Raw genomic sequence first — 17,388 nt, forward strand, 5'->3', positions numbered from 1 at the left:
TGACAACGTGAAAAAAGTTTACTTGAGGTTTTTGCAAATTTATTAAAAATAAAAAACTGAGAAATCCCATGTACATAAGTATTCACAGCCTTTGCTCAATACTTTGTCGATGCACCTTTGGCAGCAATTACAGCCTCAAGTCTTTTTGAATATGATGCCACAAGCTTGGCACACCTATCCTTGGTCAGTTTCGCCCATTCCTCTTTGCAGCACCTCTTAAGCTCCACCAGGTTGGATGGGAAGCGTCGGTGCACAGCCATTTTAAGATCTCTCTAGAGATGTTCAATCGGATTCAAGTCTGGGCCACTCAAGGACATTCACAGAGTTGTCCTGAAGCCACTCCTTTGATATCTTGGCTGTGTGCTTAGTGTCGTTGTCCTGCTGAAAGATGAACCGTCGCCCCAGTCAGAGGTCAAGAGCGCTCTGGAGCAGGTTTTCATCCAGGATGTCTCTGTACGTTGCTGCAGTCATCTTTCCCTTTATCCTGACTAGTCGCCCAGTCCCTGCTGCTGAAAAACATCCCCACAGCATGATGCTGCCACCACCATGTTTCACTGTAGGGATGGTATTGGCCTAGTGATGAGTGGTGCCTGGTTTCCTCCAAACGTGATGCCTGGCATTCACACCAAAGAGTTCAATCTTTGTCTCATCAGACCTGAGAATTTTCTTTCTCATGGTCTGAGAGTCCTTCAGGTGCCTTTTGGCAAACTCCAGGTGGGCTGCCATGTGCCTTTTACTAAGGAGTGGCTTCCGTCTGGCCACTCTACCATACAGGCCTGATTGGTGGATTGCTGCAGAGATGGTTGTCCTTCTGGAAGGTTCTCCTCTGTCCACAGAGGACCTCTGGAGCTCTGACAGAGTGACCATTGGGTTCTTAGTCACCTCCCTGACTAAGGCCCTTCTCCCAATTCTCTCCAATTAAGCTGCAGAAACATCTCAAGGATGATCAGGGGAAACAGGATGCACCTAAGCTCAATTTCGAGCTTCATGGCAAAGGCTGTGAATACTTATGTACATGTGCTTTCTCAATTTTTTTTATTTTTAATAAATTTGCAAAAACCTCAAGTAAACTTTTTTCACATTGTCATTATGGGGTGTTGTGTGTAGAATTCTGAGGAAAAAAATGAATTTAATCCATTTTGGAATAAGGCTGTAACATAACAAAATGTGGAAAAAGTTATGCGCTGTGAATACTTTCCGGATGCACTGTAGATAGATAGATAGATGGAACAGCTTAGTACAAACAAATACGTTTAGAAATGTCTATTGATGATAAAGAAATTGAACCTTATGGTTTTTTTGTATTCGTTAACAAACATAAATATTGTCTGTTTTCATGTGCTAAAAAGTTAATTAGAAGAACATTTGGTGCCTTGCCTTTGTGTGTCCCGCTACCTGTTAAAGCCTGCATAAAGCAGTGCTGTGCAAATAAAAGGCAGCCTGAGAGCTCATCCCGTCACATGTGGTTTCACTCAAGACTGCAAAACAGTAAACATGCGCATCTTGCCAAAACCAAATGGGAATGTCATTCAAAAGATACTGGATTTTCAACTTACACTAGAGACACAAAGGCTTAAAACCGCTAATGTGTGGCCATTATTCTAAAACAGCCACAGCATTTAAGTGAAACTCCAGAGACTGTACTGAGGCCTAATTTAGGTTCTTAGTTTTCTTGCTGGTGTCTCTAGTCTAATTTATCAATCTGTTTTGTTGCTTTTGATTTATTGCTTTAATGATTTTTATTTGGCCAGACTGTATTTCAAGGACTAAATGAAAGGTACATACTGTAGCCAGCTGCTGAGTAATGATAGCCTACAAGATGTCAACTGACATTTATTTTTGTATTTGTATGTGTTGTTAGCACATGACAGTGAATCAGAGTGAATTAATATTGTATTATATTTTCTGAAAAAGGGAATACCTAACACCTATTATTGATTAGATGTTTGTTTTCAGTAGGTTAATTACAGACAGACCGCTAATAGCTGCCTAAACCATATTAACAGGACTTTAACTAGCACTTTGTTTTGCATTTGTTACCTGTAAGTTTCAAAGTTGCTAATGTAAAACTGGAAATTAAGAACATTTTTAAAATTTTAACAACATGGCGCCTAACTCTGTTTTCCTCATGGAATGGATAACACAGTTATGGTGATTGTACATATTGGAAAAGAGACATTTATTGAACAATAATGATGCATTTGTGATCATTTAAATCTCATTTAAAAATGTAATTGTGCAGGATTAAGCCAGACATGCGAAATGACAAAGAATGCATGATGGAAGATAAAGGGAAAGGCCTCAGGTCGTTCTGAATGCTACAGTCTTGCAGCCAGAAACAGTAAAAATTTAAATTGAAAGATAAATTAATTACTGAATTCATTAATTAATCAAGACCAGAGTTACATATAACAAGCACTGTTAAGTATTTTCCAACTCAGGTTGCGGTGCTGGAAAAGTACAGAAAAACTTCATCTTTCCTCTCAAAGATATTCACTCCTGCAGTCATTGACTTTAGGAAACAAAACTACACACTTTGATGAGATGTGAACTTCATGGGGGAACTTCATGTGAACTTCACCCTAACCCCCCCTTATTGCTGCAGTACGTTCAGGACTTCATGGAGGACTTCCCGTTATTGCTGTGTAGTGTGGCGTACCAGGGAATTGAGAATTGAGCAACTGTGCTGAGCCCCACAGATATTGGTGTAAGACAGGTTGGGAACGTTCATAGTTATCTGTCATTTGCTGAGGTTCTGAGGTCCGAAAGCTAGTATCAAAACTGAAATCAAAATTTTACTATAATCCAACAGTAACTCAAAGAAATGCTAATTGTAGAAACAAATTTCTAAGTCTGGTTATTGAGAACTAACATACACTGGAAGATGTGACACCTTGCTTTTATAGATAGATACATTGAAAAGGAAATACATAATATATGTTTTAATCGTCCCAAGGGATCAATTTAGCTTTTACAGAAGGTCAAGAAATCTGTATATATTAAAGTCAATGTATGTGTGTGTGTATGTATGTACAGTATGTTCCAGTCCAGCATCACTTCCGAACGGCTGGAGCAATTTTCATGAAACTTGATGCACATGTTTTCATTAGTCGACTAAAAGTATCGTAGGGTGAAATCATCCCTAACCCACCCCCTTCTGAGTAGGCTGGGGGGTGATCTTGCGGTCTTGCATGTATGTTATCATCCAGTTGACACTCGGAACGACCACCAGAGGGCGAACCGGAGGTGACTGCCAGCATTCTTTATGTTTGAGCACCACCGCGCCCCTGTTGCTTTTGAAATTAAATAGAGTTGGCCGGTTACGAGCGTCAACTGGATGATAACATACATACAAGGCTGTAAGACAAGCACATTAGTGAGTCTTCATTGTTTGTTGATTTATAATTATTTTTAAAATTGTGGTTTTTTTTTTTAATTATATTTTTCTCAAACAATTAAAAAAAACGCTTGATTTTCCTCCCAGGCAATGCTGGGTATTTCAGCTATATAGAAATATTATAACAAACAACAACCCCCCTCAAAGACACACAAGAACTACAAAAAGAAGAAATAAAAAGATCTGGCATGGCTAATCATAAGAGAACAGTCCCAGTGAGGCATTATGAAGGTGTATTGCTGTTGATATAAAGTCCCTCGAGTCGCGTATCTTCACACACTCCTGCTGAATGATACATTGGCTGAAAGTCCTCAGTGTTGGTGTGGATGTACAGCATTGTTCATAATGGCACCCAAATTTGTCTTCATTCTCTTCTCCAGTACTACCTGCAGCGGGTCCAGAGTGCATCCCATAACTGAGCCTACCTTCATAATCAGCCTGCTAATTCAGTGAACATCTTTCCATTTTGTTTTCATCACATTCATAAAAGACAAATGTTAAATTGCCAAGCTATGATGTCCTTGGTAACTAGTTCATGCCAGATCCATGTGTTACACTTCTATAATTAATTTTTTCCAGATTTGTTGTTATAAACAAAGCTTTAAGGCATGTATGAGTGTTAAGAAAAGACTGTTGAATAAAATCAACATTTAAGTTACTAACTGATTAATTGAATATATACTGTAGTTCCACAGTGGCAATGCCACGGAGCTGTAGTCTGGCATTAATGTCACCCTTCCAGACTACTAATTTTAAAATAGCATTCTGTTTTTCTCTGATTTGCTTAGAACTAAATAATTTTGTCATGATACAAACAATATGAGAGCGGCACGGTGGTGCAGTGGGTAGCACTGCTGCCTCACAGTTAGGAGACCCGGGTTCAATTCCCAGGTCCTCCCTGTGTGGAGTTTGCATGTTCTCCCCGTGTCTGCATGGGTTTCCTCCGGGCGCTCTGGTTTCCTCCCACAGTCCAAAGACATGCAGGTTAGGTGGATTGGCGATTCTAAATTGGCCCTAGTGTGGGGATGTGTGTCCTGTGGTGGGCTGACATTGAGAAAGGATTCTATGATGCAAAATAGTAAAAACAAAAAAAAACTACAAAAGTAAAAGTGACAAAAAGAGACACCTGCTTTCTTGCTGCCATGTTAATGAGCCAGTGAAGAAACGACATAAAGCTTGATTCTGCTTTTGATATCATGTATGCAATGTATCGATTCACTTAAACAGTAAAATCAGAGAAGTGACGGCACTAACCTGTCTCCGCCAATGTAGATTGTAAATCTGGCCTGCCTCCTCATTCCTAAAGTCATTGACCAGCTTTCAACTCATCCTTGGCATCATTTAGAAAATGCTGGAACCAGGCCTGAATTCAGCATCATTTTTTATAACAATGATTTGTTCTCATACCTACACTTCCTCACTCTGTGCCAATACAAAGTCACAAATTATACTAATAAGTAAACAGCTGGCATATGAGACGAGGCTAAAGTACCTAAAACAAGCACAGCTAGACTGAGGGAATGCATAATCTCAGCAGAGACAGTGGCTGGGCAAGCAATCAAATATACTTGTTGATAATTACCTATGGCAGTTAATAGCTGTCTATAATTTATTGAATTCTTCATTTGTTACATATTTCTTGATACTTAACTAATAAGTGAGTGTGTAGCTGCCAGATTGCCTTTGAACTCTATTTTGTGAATATGAGATTCAAGGTAGAAAGAAACATCCTAAGGAGCTCTGTAAGAGATCTTTTTCACAAGATGATATAGGAAGTTAACCTCTAGATAATCTATGTCTGCATCATATTTTAATATTCTAATTTTAATTAGATTATAAAAAAAATATATTTGGTTATTCATATAATTTTGATTTGAGTGTGTTCTTCAAAGTGTGTGTGTCTTATAATACTACAATTTCCCCTTTAATTGATTATCTATCTATCTATCTATCTATCTATCTATCTATCTATCTATCTATCTATCTATCTATATTGGTGTCACAGGTGCACATGGGAGGCAGCTAAAGGGCTCAAATGAAGTGTAATTCCACCCCAGACCAGGGGGTGGTGAGGTGCACTTATTCTTTCTCTTTTTCCATTATGGGAAATTCCATAATCTGAATCTGAGTAATCTGAATGAAGTCCAAGTAGATGTGGTTCTTTGCCCTCCTGATCCAGCAATATGTATAAACCATGGGCCAGTTCCCTTCACATGTATTTATTTTAAATGATGCAGTTTCATAGCCTGCTTTAATCCGTTCACATTCCAGGTTACCAGGAGCTGGGGTCTGAATAGTAATGGGTGTAAGACAGAAACTAATCCAGTCCTCTGCAGCTAAACATTTTACTTACACCAAATGATTGTGACATACAAAATCAATCCATTAATTTAAAACAAATAATAGAAAAGAAGAGAATGGCCTGCATACACAAAGTGCCAAGAGGAAAATTAAGATACAAGATTAAGCAAGAAGGCCATTAACTGCTAAAGTAATCCTCTGATTGCTAAATTGGATGAAAAGATCTCTGTTGGGATAATATAATTGAGGAGGAGTGTTAATAATACTCAGGTTTAGCTAATGGGATACTTGGACTGATGTTTGAACAGTTTAAAAAAATTGGAGACATGCAGTAATGACGTGGTTTATAACAGTAATAGATTCCAGGGCTCTATTTGGAGACTCTTGTGATCCAATTTTTGAAAGGACCAACCTCAGAGCAGTAAATTGCCCCATTATTATTTTCCTCAAAATATTTTTTGTACCCAGAGCTACTACAAATTAACAAAATTCACTGGATTGATCCCTTTGCAATCAGAGGTTGGCGTACACAACTGCTGGTTACCATTCTAACTTGATCTGCTATGGACGCTAAATGTGTTTTGCGTGTTTGTTAAGTGCTTAATGTGCAAAGCTGCTCAGGCCAGTAAGCTTAACATACATCACAGGTTAATTAAGGAAACTGTCGAACAGCTCTTTAGGAGTAATAGCAAATATCATGGCTTCATATGTGGCAAAATGGGTTTCACTAATATTCTGGAATTCTATGATTAATCAACAAACTCATACAATCAGACAGATGCATATGATATTATTTTTCTTGATTTTCACAAGGCTTTTGATAAAGTATCACATGAATGGTTGGTGATGAAACTAACAAGTGGGAATTCAGCTTGTGGTCTGTAGATAGGTACAAAAGTGGCTCAAAAATAAGTGGCAAAGGGTTATGGTGAGGGGAACTTAAAAGTGGGGTACTTCAGGGAGTACTGCTGGAGCTGCTGCTCTTTTTAATACCCATGAATGATCTGGACAAGAATGTCATCACTAAGCTACTGAAGTTTGCAGATGACACCAAACTACATGGAAGAACAGATAACGTAGAATCAGCTGAATTGTGTGATGCCCCAGGTGCCAGCAGATATGGGCATCTTCCATCTTTCTGGACATCAATAGTCATAACCAAGGATGGAATATGGCGAGTGAGGAAACAACAAATTCAGAGTGCAAAGTGTGTTTTATTCAAATCAACAAAAAGACAGTGTCTAAATATCTTCAATAAATAATCTATGAAAACATTTGTGCAGTATAACCATGAAATAATTAAATATCTAAAAAGTCGTAATGCCAGGGTACCTTAAATTCATTTGCACTTCCTCATCAGCGTCTTTGTCTTGCAAATGTGTCGATCAGCACTGGCAGCAGGCAGCCTGCTCACTCATCCCCCCCCTGCCGAGGCAGCTGAAGTCAACTCAGATGCTGAAGTCTCTTTATATGGCAGTGTGGTGTTTGGAATTGTATAGGGTGAATAATATATTGTTATTTGGAATACATACACTTCATGTGTGTTCCATGTCTACAACATTCTGGGAAAATGTAGGATGCCAGGAAATGCGAGGCAAGAAATGTTGAACATACAACTAAAACAGAAACATTTTCATCTTACTGTAATAATGACAAAATGCCAATGTATAATGTGTGAAGTCTGAAGTCCAAATATCAAATTTGCAAAACAAAAGACACTGATGAGGAGGTGCAAAGGGATTTAAGGTGGCCTGGCATTATGACTTTTTTCATAGGCTTTAGGGATTCTAGTGTTAAGTTTACACCCACTTTTGTCCTCCCATGTTTAAAGTAGTCCTATGCCAACACTAATAGCCCACTCCCAAAGGGGAAGTTAACTGTGATTACCATTATAAGAGGGGAAATTAAGCATGTACTGGACAATACACACAGCAATGTAAGAAAATCCTGTTAAAAATTTCAGGTAGAGCAGCCAGGTGTTGCTTTATGCGTATGTGTTTGATCCCCTTCATTATGTTTTTAATTAAAAGGCCATTTATTTGGTATATTTTGTGGTCTGGCACCGTTTTATAGGGGATCCTGGGTCGTGCCAAAGGGTGGTACCATGACACAACATATTTACAAAGCTTTAATTCCCTACTAGATTAGTGCATGCCATTGAAACAATACTCCTATTATACACATTGTATGCCTCTAAGCAATTCTGTCTATGAAGCAGAGTGTTGTAACAAATCATACAGTCAGTGCAAGAGCATCTTCCCTCCATCTTCATGATCTCATAACCATTATATTTTTAGGTGCTAATGATGATGATGAAAGTATGATGATTCTTTCTGAATTCTAAACAAACTTAATTCCATTCTGGTTCCACTTTTAGTTGGCAGTAGTCTTCAAAAGTCTGGAGAGAAGACTCACTGGAAGCGCATGGCCTCCCACTCAAATTGAAACTGTGAGGTGCAAAAGCCAAAAAAATAAATAAATCTGGTTGTTGATTAGACTGCCCATGAAATATGTGCAGTAAAACTGAAGGAAAGGACAGGAGATGAAATGTAGGCAGTATGGTGAGGCCAAAACCAGAAAGACAACAACTAGTGTCAAAACCTGAGAGGCTAATCTAGCATCGAAGTCATAAAACATTGTGTAAAGTCTTTATTATTTCAAAGAAGAATGCCAAGAGTCAATCACTAATCACAAAACAAAGATGGAATTGATGAATATATAGCAACAGTATGTTTTGTTAAATTGAGAAATTTAAAGCAAAAGCTGTGAGATACATTTTAATTATCCATAATCTTGGATAAGCAGGAAGTGTGCGATGCTGCAATGCTGGCTTTTGTTCCAAGACGTCAGCTGCAACACACCTTTATTGTCACTGTACAATACAATGAAATATCGTTTGGCGCAAGCCTTAGATAAAAGTATATAAGAGTAGAATATAAAAGTATATAATGGTAGAGTTCCAACACATGTATTATGTCACATTTCACACACTCTTGGTTGTCCTGCCTAGTGCAGGAGTTGGTGAAGTTCTGGGGTGTTAAAATCTTGAAGGATGAGCGCTAAGGGTTAAACTGTTTTTCTAACCATGCTACAGTCTCAACTTCTATTTTATTTGAACCCATATTTGTATTAGCTCATAACTGCTTTGAGCCCATGTTTATTTCTTTCTGTCTCTTGCATTAGCACAGTGGTTCCCAAACTTGGTCCTGGGGACCCCCTAGAGCTGCAGGTTTTTTTTTTCCTGATTTTAATTCTGCTTTTCCATTATTGACTAATTATTGGGTCTGACGCTGAAGCAGTTCCTTTCATCATTTAGTGTTGTTCACTCAGGTATCTGCTTTGCTTGTTTTAAATTGCCACTATTAAGGTACAATGAAGGGAGCAGACTACACAGAATAAGGGAAAAATAACAGGAAAACAACAAAAAACAGTTGAGAATTTAAAGCAGTATATCAAAAAACAGAACTATTACTAAATGTCTTATTATGCAAAAATCATACTTTTGTGCTGCGCATGGTCTCTTGAAAAGCTGCTGTGTTGGCTTGAAGAAAAAATTCTGTCCAATTACCAGCATGAGTGTAGAATACACACCAGAAATACACACTCGATCATCTCTACACTGTACCACTCAACACACAGTAGTCATACAGTACCTAGCAACATATTCAAAAACTCCACGCTACTCCGGTGTTATTGACAAATTCTGGAAATTTATGGGTTCCCCATCATATTCCATAGTGCCAGAGTAAGAGTTCAGTGTCGCAGCCAATGCTGGCGTATTGATTACCATGGGAGTATTTTGGAAATTTCTATATAACTGCCATGGTGGCTTTGACAATTTAAACTGACATCTTTTCTAAAGTTGTCTCTCCAGAATCTTTATGTTTTGAGTACAGATGTTTTACCAAAACACATGTGACAGAATAAATGCTATCTAATTCAAATATAGTTAGTAAAGGTGATTAGTACTGTAAAGGAAAAATGAATGAATCTCTACAGTACGAGTACATGCACAAAATCCATGGGAGTGTAGAAATGTGGCAATCGGACCCCAGTGCATTTTAAACCACAAGAGTACTAATTAGCGATAAGTGAAACAGACAGGTTTCGATTCACATACAATTTTGCAAATCTGACCCTAAAATTCTTCTCTCTAACAAAACTAAAAATAGTTTTTTGACGTAGAAAACAAGGAATAGTGCTCCTTACAGATTTGTTCACACTTCCATGTCTTCCTGTTTCATTTCCACATCTGCAAAATGAAGGTAATCTCCTGCACACCAGTAAAATCAATTCTATTTATGTCTCTGATTCACTTCACTTCAGAGGTACAGTGTAACTTTTTTTTTAATTGTGACATTCTGCATATTTTCCACAGAGAGACACACTAAAATACACCATTGTGCATCATGTTTTCTCCAAAGGAAAATTCAGTATATGGAAAAATTCTTGATCATCCAAACGCCTTTACAAAGCAAACCTTCATTTCCTAATCCTTGATGCTTGAAGATGAATACATGCAGACTGCATACACCATGGAGTTTTGACTTTCATTTCTGTCTCTGATGCATCTTTAACATACTGATTGCCAAAAATGTCATTATAATTGACAAAGTGGGCATCATCTTACCAGTACAAACACAATACATGTCTGACGGCTCATGAAACTGTCTATATGTCACAGAAAATCAGTCCGGTGTTTTGTTTTTTTTTTCTCCCACTAGATGTGTTTATTAATCTTCCTTCTTATTATCTCAATAATAGGCATTTCACGGAAAGGAATAAAAAAATGGGTTTTGCTGCGAATTCAGTTTCATGCAAGCCGTTTCGCTCATCACTAATATTAAATTGATCTCCTCCTCTGATCCTCTGAGTGACTTTGTGGCTGGAAATCTACACAATAGATCTTGTAAAAAAAATCCGTAGTACAGTAAGAAATGGTGCTATATAAAAATGAAGGTTGTGGGACATTCTGGATGAAAGGCTTGTGGGGGTTAAATGTTGCTTAGAACAGAGCTCTGCGTTTACCAAAAAATGACAAATGGATGCACGAAAAAATTTCTTATTCTCAATTTTTGATTATAATATTGCTGTGAGGTATTTTCACTTGTCAGATGAATGGTTAGGTTTCAACAATAAGATATTATGAGCTCCTCATATTCTTTTACAATTTAGTCAACCTGTGTATTTTGAATTTAAACAACCCACGTTCTGGCAGCGGTAAAATATTTTAAACAGACGTTTTACATGGACACCGTGTTTGGTCTCCTCTGAACATTTTATTGTTAAAATGAATGTAACTTTATCCATGTTTGCCCATCAAGTCAGCACTTTGTATAAGTGTTTAGTTAATGCAGCCTAATGTTTTTAGTGGTAACTCTTAAGATCAGAAAGTTCTAACAGGCTGGCACCCATGGGTTTTTTTTTTCTGCAGTTTTTCTTCGGTACATTGCCAACCAGATAAAATGCCTATAAACCAGGCTAACACTTGATCAGTGCACCCATAAAGGCGACACAGCCTGTTTAACTGTCTATGTCACCCACGTCACAGACTGGCACAGTAGAAAGATCCATCCATTATCCAACCCGCTGTATCCTAACTACAGGGTCACGGGGGTCTGCTGGAGCCAATCCCAGCCAACACAGGGCGCAAGGCACAAAACAAACCCCGGGCAGAGCGCCAGCCCACCACAGACAGTAGAAAGATGCTGCATAAAAATGTGCTTGTCTTTTAATGTTATGAGCTTTCTAGTGATGGCATTCAAGGACTGGATATTGAGGACTGCCAGGTGCAAGCAGTGTACCCTAGCTGATAAAGTGCTGGACTGTGAAGACCTAAGGGATACGTGTCCAGTTCCCTGCCACTGACTTCACTTGATCCCAAATTTGTGATTGTGAAGCATTTATGAAATTCGGTGAGACACATTCCACCCCACTTGTAGAGTGCCATGAGACGGCACTCTCCACACAATGGAGCTTTGGAAAGTAAAGCTGGGCTGGTATTTTGTCCTGAAGGTGACGTCTCAAAGGTTTGCTTTTGAAAACTGATTTTAACAATTTCTTTTTTGTTTGTCTGTGTTTTCTCTTCTGCAGAAAATGTGGTGATTTTCACAGAGAAAGATGAATTTGACAAGCTCAAACCAAATCCCCCCAAAACAGTCAAAAAGTAAGAACTGTTCTTTTGCTTTAAAATCTTCTTCATTTTTCTGTCTACTCAGGCTGATTCACTGATTCTCTTCAATGAAATGTTCTATGTCAGTGTTTGACAATATTGATATTAATCATACAAACGTACATACTACACAGCATAATGCACCATTCTTAATACCATTTAATTCAATTCAGAGAGCCTAGCCTTAAAAAATCAACAGGGTGCCAGTCAATAGCTGGGCACACACACACATACCCATGCTGCCATGAAGCCTGGGGCCTACTGAGAGTTAACAATTAACCTATCAAGCATGTCCTTGGGGATGAGGGAGGAAAAACAACACAGACTCCTCATGGCCTACGACTCCTTGTGAGCTCAGACCCAAGACGCTAAACCTGTAAGTCGTCATTGTTAACCATTGTGCCAGAGTGCCACCCTACTTATCAAATTTAAAAGGTTTGGATGATCAGTAGCATTGAATCTGTTCTGGCAAATGAGTGTTGCCGCAGATGACTGCATGATAGGTAACAGTTTAACTGCCTTTAGTCTTCTGGTATAGCATTTGTTTTGTTATGGAAAGGGTCTGACGGTGACCCTGCCGTGGGATTTTTTATGCAGGCCTGAGGATCCCAAACGTTTGCTCTGTTAGGTCACACTTTCCCGCCTGTTATGGAGATGTAGTGTGGTCGAAAGGCAAAAACAGAGACTAATGCCTGTGATTTTAAATGAAAATGTAGTGGTATGGACAGGGCCTTTAACATTAGCAACATTGTGATTGATTTGTGAAAACTGAGGATCTCGTGTGTTTTTGAAGTGATTTCTCAGCCACAACTGCCCTCCTATGTGATAGCAAAATGAATTTGCCTGCTCTAATAGCATCTTATCTTGGCCTTAGACGCTCTGAAACACGCCCAAAAAGCATGTACCTCATCCAAAGTTTATTAATGTTTAAATTAGTAATTCACTATTATTAGCCGAGTAAATACTAAAGGTAATCTAAATGCTGGATATTTAACTGAGAGGCTGGATTGCTAATAGAGGTAAATCACCATGAATTTCGTTACAGTAAACTTTATTTAGTATTGGATCCATGTCAATTCATCATATATGGTAGAAACAAACCCAAAACAGAAACAGTGGAAGGGATTGAGGCTTTATAGGAAGTCTGGGGGAAGTGATGTCGTCCTCAGGGCCGGGACCGGAAGTGACATGTCCCGAGTCGAGGCAGTGGCTCCTCATGGGATTTTCCAGGAAAGGTCTGCAGAGAACTTAGAAATAGCTTTAGTGCACCCCGCCACCCCCTGGGCAGATGTGTTACCATTATTCTCCAAGCCCTTCAGCTGCCTCCTATTCACACATATGTGACAACACGCAATTCCTACAAAATAATACGAAGTCGAGTTTTGAAAGTCCCGAAAGTCCTACTGTCTACCACACTGCTTTGTAGTTTATTCCAAGTATCTGTGGTTCTCTGAGTGAAGAACGTTTAAGCGATATTTACCCTTAACAAGTTTCCAACTGTGTCCATGTGTTCTTGCTAAATTCTTTTCAAAGTAACCGTCTTCATCCACTGGACTAATTCCCTTCACTACTTTGAACATCTCGATCATGTCTCCTCTCTTGATTAAACTGAGAAGGTTCAGCTCCTTCAATCTTTCCTCAAAACTCATCCCCAGCTGTCCTGGAATCAACCTAATCTAGAGGAGCAATCTGACAGTCGTATGGCCCAGCAGGTCACATTGATACAGTTTTTTCATGTACCATTTGGGCAAAGCAAGAACAGTGCTGAGAGAAAATGGACTCGGAAGATGGCACAGAAGTCTGGACTCATGTGTGAGTCATAACCAGGAAGATAATAATTAAATAATAAAGCTCAGGACATGCAGCCAGAATTGCAGTCAAAGAATGAAGCAGTAATTAGTCAGCAAAAAAGGGTACAAGTAATACAATTTAATACATAAATTGTAATCAGAGGACTGGGAAAAAATGGCGTAACTTGAATGTTCAAAACGAACAATATGGAATGTTGCAAAGGTTGTTATGTCATGAATCCAGTCTTGGAAGATTAGTTAAGTGGGGTGCTGGCTCTTAAAATGTTGTACTAGTGACGTCATGACGGTGGCCTATCTGCATCCCAGCCATGGGGTGTCGTATCCTAGCAATCAGTCTTCAACATGATGGTGTACATAAGGAAAACAAGACTACGCCCTGGCAGGATAGATAACGTTTTTTATTAATGATTGAAATAGAAGGAAGTAAAAATAAATAAACACTAGATCCCTTAGCCTAAGAAACCCTGGAAATCATACTGAGTCCATTTTCAAAGAAACCTTGAAAAAAATTAATCTTATAAGCCAGATCATGACATTCAGTGGCCTACTGTATTCTAACACATCCCTCAATCCCCCCTATCGGTTCTCTGAACCTGCTTCTTCACTCATGGAAATCCTAAATCAAAACCATCATGCATGCAGGAATTAATCTTCAAATCGGAGGTCAGCAAAGTACAGGCCGCACGTTCCAACCAACTTGGCGACACGTTTTTGAAGTGGCTGGAGCGAACATGTAAACTCCACCGACTAGTCACACTAACAAGAAATCCAAAAGTGGTGTGCTGGAAACCCTAACCCTACTGAGGCAATAAGCCACGCACAAGGCATTAAATATACAACAAAACTTGTAAAATAAACATCAAGTCAACATGAAGTGTTTGAAGCCAAAAGAGACAGAAACAAGGTTTTATATATGTAAAATTTATGGGTTTATTATCTAAATATAACAATAAAACATCCCCAAAATGGATTAACAAATATTAATTTCATTAAAACTTGTCACAGCATAAAAACACCACAATTAAACTCTCTTAACACAGTGGGTCTCAGATTTTCGTTTAACTCTAGGGCACAAGCAGGTTATAAATATTACAGAGAGTGACGAGTCAAGTGTGTCGAAACTTGATTTTTGGAGCCCTGCAGTGGAGATTTTATCATCTGATATTTTGCCTTAATTGTGCAGATAATTAAAGCTGCCACAGAACAAGTTGTAGCATTTGGGCTTGCCAGCTGATTGGCTGTGGCGGGAAGTTGCTCTCTGGCATTTGTCTTGCATATGCAGTATGTGGCACAGTTTTGAAAACCTCTCTTTTGTTTTTTATTTACGCGGTATATTTGGTGACTTTGTAGTCATGCATACAGAATTGCCTCAGAGGCTTGCTTTTTAGCAGCATTGCTCATTTCCCCCAATTATGCAGACTGATTGATCATCCTCTGGAGCTGCTGCCAAGTGTCTCACTTGAAACATTACAGCTTCGCCCCCCCACCAGCCCCTCTGTCCATGTAACAATCCAATGAAAGGAAAATAATTGCTGGCACAGGTAAGCATTACGCATCGGAGACTATGATGAAGGAACAATGAGCAACTGTGTTTGGTGTTGTCAGTATGCAAGGTATACATGGGAAAACAACATACTAACTGTTACTTCATCACATCTATGTATTGTAGAATACCCGCTGCTGGCAACTCTTCTGGCATTGAAACCTGTAGAGGTTTAGCTTCTCCGACATCCCATCAGTTGGAGTTTTTGTTTTCCTCTCCTCCCTGACCAACTGACCATAATATTGAATTTTGACTTTTACCTAATAAATATTCAGGACTTAGAAACTGCTTACATTTTGTAACCATTTAAATCATGTTTGTCATCTATCTATCTATCTATCTATCTATCTATCTATCTATCTATCTATCTATCTATCTATCTATTATATAGTGCCTTTCATATCTATCTATCTATCTATCTATAGTGCCTTTCATATCTATCTATCTATTCATCTATAATATAGTGCCTTTCATATCTATCTATCTATCTATCTATTATATAGTGCCTTTCATATCTATCTATCTATCTATAGTGCCTTTCATATCTATTTATCTATTCATCTATAATATAGTGCCTTTCATATCTATCTATCTATCTATCTATCTATCTATCTTATAAAACCTTTAATAGTTATTTCTATCAGTTATATAAGGAATTTCATGTCTTTCTATCTATTCTCAAGGATAGACTAGCATGCCAGCTGGGATGGCCCCTGTGCCCTTAACCGACTGGTAGGCCTCTATAATGGTTCTGGATTAATCAGGTTAGAATTTGACATCACATATTTCCTTTAATATATTTCAACAAAAACATTTTTAAATATATTGTATGTAAGAGATGCATGGCTTATCTTTTTATCATCCATCCATCCATCCATTATCCAACCCGCTATATCCTAACTACAGGGTCATGGAGGTCTGCTGGAGCCAATCCCAGCCAACACAGGGCGCAAGGCAGGAAACAAACCGTGGACAGAGCGCAACCCCACTGCATGGCACACAAACACACACACAAACACACACACGCACACACACTAGGGACAATTTAAAATCGTCAATGCACCTAACCTGCATGTCTGGACTTTGTGAGGCAACCGGAGCACCCGGAGGAAACCCACGCAGATCTTTTTATCAGTAATTCCAATTTATTTAAAGCCCCCCCCCCCCCCCCCCCCCCCAAACTCAGTAAAAATTGTTCAAGTTGATAGCTCTGGCAACATGTGTAGGCTTCAATTTACAAACTTGTTGCTTACTTGAATGCGCACGATTAATAATAAGTTTTAAACATGCGTTGTGTCACAGTGCAATTTGATCTAGAATATATCTCAATATAAACAGAAACATATGTAAATTATCAATTGGATGATATCTTCAATTACACATTAATACATTTACTTGAACTATAAACTCTAAAATATGTTATACAGTATAACTAGCATTTATGGTGTATTTTAAAATATGTACCAATACTTTTCTTAATATATCATACACACGATTATTCCTAGTATTTTTAACTATATTCAATATATTTTTATTTTTTGCAAAGAATATAATTTGCAAATTTTAAAATACAATTCATTACACAGCAAAATACTGTAATATATTTGTCCTTGAAGTATTTTAAAACATTTTTTTAAATATATTCATACAGGCAATAATACATTTTGTATAAATGTGTCATGTATGTATTTCATTAATATATTTATACTTTTGTAAAGGACTGAAGCTTGCCATCCATTCTTGAGCTGTAAGTGTGCGGCACCTTGGCTTAGGTGGTCTGTTTTTCCTCCTGTATCTCCTATCAGTTTTTTCATCAACATTTGAGTATCAAGGTTTCTTCAGGTGGCTTCCCCACATCAATCCTTACCTACAATACAATATAATACAATTTATTTGTATAGCCCAAAATCACACAAGAAGTGCCGCAATGGACTTTAACAGGCCCTGCCTGTTGACAGCCACCCAGCCTTGACTCTCTAAGAAGACAAGGAAAAACTCCCCCTAAAAAAATCCTAGTAGGGAAAAAATGGAAGAAACCTTGGGAAAGGCAGTTCAAAAAGAGACCCCTTTCCAGGTAGGTCGGGCATGCAGTGAGTGTCAAAAAAAAGGAGGAAAATACAATATGATACACAGAACAGAACACAAGTAATCCTCAATACAGTAT

At 38.4% G+C, this 17,388-nt stretch overlaps 1 protein-coding gene across 2 annotated transcripts in view; it reads left to right on the plus strand.

Moving 5' to 3' along the window:
- edar (ectodysplasin A receptor) overlaps positions 1-17,388 on the plus strand; it is a 169,126-nt gene that overhangs the window by 130,523 nt on the left and 21,215 nt on the right. For both annotated transcript variants that reach the window (XM_028800897.2, XM_028800898.2), the window contains exon 8: positions 11,792-11,864. In XM_028800897.2, the coding sequence (XP_028656730.1) occupies positions 11,792-11,864 (73 nt within the window). The remainder of the gene's footprint in view (positions 1-11,791; positions 11,865-17,388) is intronic.

The sequence above is a fragment of the Erpetoichthys calabaricus genome, chromosome 4 (genome assembly GCF_900747795.2).
Source record: "Erpetoichthys calabaricus chromosome 4, fErpCal1.3, whole genome shotgun sequence".
Lineage (NCBI taxonomy): Eukaryota > Metazoa > Chordata > Cladistia > Polypteriformes > Polypteridae > Erpetoichthys > Erpetoichthys calabaricus.